This window comes from Lactuca serriola, chromosome 8, assembly GCF_051521515.1.
Source record: "Lactuca serriola cultivar US96UC23 chromosome 8, Lser_US96UC23_V15, whole genome shotgun sequence".
Classification (NCBI taxonomy): Eukaryota; Viridiplantae; Streptophyta; class Magnoliopsida; order Asterales; family Asteraceae; genus Lactuca; species Lactuca serriola.
The window spans coordinates 79,931,343-79,934,626 of record NC_136415.1 but is presented as its reverse complement, the minus strand read 5'-3'; the positions used below and the strand labels follow the sequence as shown (position 1 = coordinate 79,934,626).

At 29.8% G+C, this 3,284-nt stretch overlaps 1 protein-coding gene across 1 annotated transcript; it reads left to right on the top strand.

The window, feature by feature from the left end:
- Positions 1-369: 369 nt before the first annotated feature.
- Positions 370-976, top strand: RALF1 (rapid alkalinization factor 1). Its single transcript, XM_079016958.1, has one exon. The coding sequence runs from the start codon at positions 456-458 to the stop codon at positions 816-818; it is 363 nt and encodes a 120-aa protein (XP_078873084.1). The 5' UTR covers positions 370-455; the 3' UTR covers positions 819-976.
- Positions 977-3,284: the final 2,308 nt, after the last annotated feature.

Genomic DNA, 3,284 nt, shown 5'->3' with positions numbered 1-3,284 from the left:
ATCGTTAATTTAAATAAATACGTGAAATTATATCATCTTATAATTTTATTAATTTTATTTTAATTTTATTCTAATGTTATTAATTTAATTTAATTAGAGTGGTAATCTAAAATTTGAAATTTAAATGGAGAATTAATAGGTTGACAAGTGGCATGCATTAATTAGGAGGTCTAATAGGCTGACACATGTCAAAAGAAGAATAAAATATGCATTAATTAAGAGACCTAATAGGATGACATATGTCAAAAGAAGATTAAAACTATTCTTTTATTAAAATAGAGAGATATCAAAATCAAAGGGTATATTTGGAAATTAAGACGAGAATGGGAATGCGAGTACAATACAAGAAAAGGGCCAAGTATTTAAATAAGGCCTGCCGACCCGCTCTCTTTGTCTTGCTTCTTCAAAACAACAATTTCCATTATTTTCCACCAAATTATTCATTTCATTCAACGATGGCGATTTCTACCAATTTTCTTCTTCTCCTGGTGGCAATATCCGCCATGATGCTATCTGCTTTCATCATATCGCCGGCTGCTGCCTCTAGCGGTGGAGATGAATTTATCTGGATGTCCAAGCAGGGAGGAGGAGGATGCAAGGGGTCCATAGCCGAGTGTCTGGGATCTAGAGAAATGGAGATGGAATCGGAAAGCACTAGGCGTATATTAGCGACGACTAATTACATAAGCTACGGAGCGCTGCAAGGGAACAATGTCCCGTGCTCGCAGAGAGGTGCGTCGTACTATAACTGTCAATCAGGTGGTCAAGCTAACCCTTACCAGCGTGGTTGCAGTACAATTACTCGTTGTCAACGTTGATTTCTTTTAATCCTTTATTTGTGTGAAGTTCTTCTTCTTCTTCTTCTTCCTCTGATTTTCATTTATTAGTGATTATGGTGATTGTTGGATGAATCTGATTTCTATTTCAGGACACGTTTATTTCTTCCGATTAAAAAGTTTTACATTTTAATTCTATAGTTTCGAGTGTTCATTTGGTTTGCAAATTTATGATACTAGTGTCTAGTTTTAATCATTCACTAGTGGATTATAAACAATATTTTGGTTTGCCAATACCTTTTCTATTATAATAATCAATATTTTGAACTTTTCTGGAAAATTGGGATGCAGATTCAATGATGAATCAGGTACATAGGGTCTGCTATCCATTCCTTTTTGAGATCAGCGTACACATTTATATATATTTTTTCGAAATTTGAATGAGTAATTAAATCAAATTCTGAAAACCAAGAACAGGTACCGAGATTCGAGGCCCTTTAAGGTCCTTTTTTTATTTAATTCTTTGCCTTTATCATATTCATACGTACGTTGCTGTTTCTCCCTCCTAAATCCTAACACTCTGTTTTGAATTGGATGAATTATTGTATCTGATCCACGACAGATTTTAGAAAACACGAAATCATCCACAGCAAAAGTTTATCAGATTTACCATTATAAACTACATTTGCCTGCTTTTATTGTTTTTTGTACGAAACTTCTGCTCATGAATACAATTGATAATCAGATAGATACTCTAAGGTAATATCAAACTCAAACTTTAATTATTATGTGAAACAAAACTGAGTTGTACATATCAGATTCAACACTAAATTTAATGTTGTATAAATACAATAAACCAATAAATCGATAAATATTAATATCATATTAATAGATATAATTTTTCTTTAAATAATAGTCAATTTTGATGGTTGTGGTCTTTTACGTAAACCAAATAAAGCATAATATTGGACAGAAGACATATTTTGGCAATCCTCTTGAAAGCTATTATTATTAATTTTTTTGCAAGTTCGAAAGTTGATATCATATAAAAAAAGCAAAAGCACAAAAGAAAGCAAAAGAGAAAGGTATCGTCGCTGCCGTGATGGACTCGGTCATTACCAAATCCAAAACAAATGTCAAAGGACAATACATGATGACTTTTTATTCATATACCATTCTTTGAGGTATGATCTTCCATTATACTTTTAAAAGAATTTTTTAAATTGAACTAATGCCCAAACGGACAAAATGTCTATCCATTAACCTCCGATAAAACTTTAAAAAAAAAAAATTATATCCTTAGATCTTGTAGTCATATGATAATATGATATTCTTAGTATAAACTATTAGACTTTATTTATGTGCTACATAGTATCTAGCATAGGTAAATTAAAAGTATCAAAAATTGTATAAAAACATTTTAATTTTTCATGCATGCTTTCTCATACATTCTTATGTTGCATGAGACATCTTTAAAGAGTCCGTCTCACAAAGAAACTCACACTCCTCAAAGCACGCAAGAGAAATAACTTCTATTAAATTTGCACATACGTGTTTCCCTCTTATATATATATTCAAAAACCAAAACGTCAGTTGGTCGAAATGTTGAAGTAAAATTGATCGATGATGTTGAAGATATGAAATGTCGAAATAGAATTGATCGATAATGATGGAGATCTGGTTATGTTTAAGTAAACTGATCAGTTAAGATGTTATGATTGGTCCAGCGATATAGTATTGAAGATATGTGATTGTTGATGATTGAAAGTTTTGAAGATGCTAGAAATAGTACAAAAAATATGATATATATATATATATATATATATATATATATATATATATATATATAAACTCGGATTTGTAACTAATTAAAATCTGTAAAACGCAAAGCATAGTGTGATTTAATGAAATTACAAACTTAAAATCATACCCAAAATATTTTAAACCGCATATGCTGCGTGTTTTAATGCAATGTGGGTGATTTGTACAGTTTTATAGACACTTATAACTACATAGATCAAATATGTAATTTTGCATATCATAAATAAATTAATACCTTAAATTATACTAAAAAATCAGCTCATTCATTTATCTTAAAGGCATCCACAGTCGGGGTTGAATAAGTTAAGAGTGAAGTTTGAGTTCTCTCTTCTACTTGACACACATAATAACAAGTCAATTTTTCTAATAAAATTACACTGCAAACGATCAATACACTAATAAAAATAACTTTAAAGATTTCAGATTATCAACTCGTAAAATTTATCTCAATATAATCAACAACCAAGCATTATTATTTTTGTAATTAAATCATATATTGTTTGGTAATTTGTGGATACCTTAGTAGTTTTTTAATTATATTCATTTTCCGTGAGGTTGATTATTCTATCACTTATATCATTTTTTCCATATTATTTTATTACATTTTTTGTGCAAAGAAATTAGAAAAATCTCCACCATGTATTAACTAAAGCAATAGATAAGATACTTGGTAAAAAGAATTAAAAG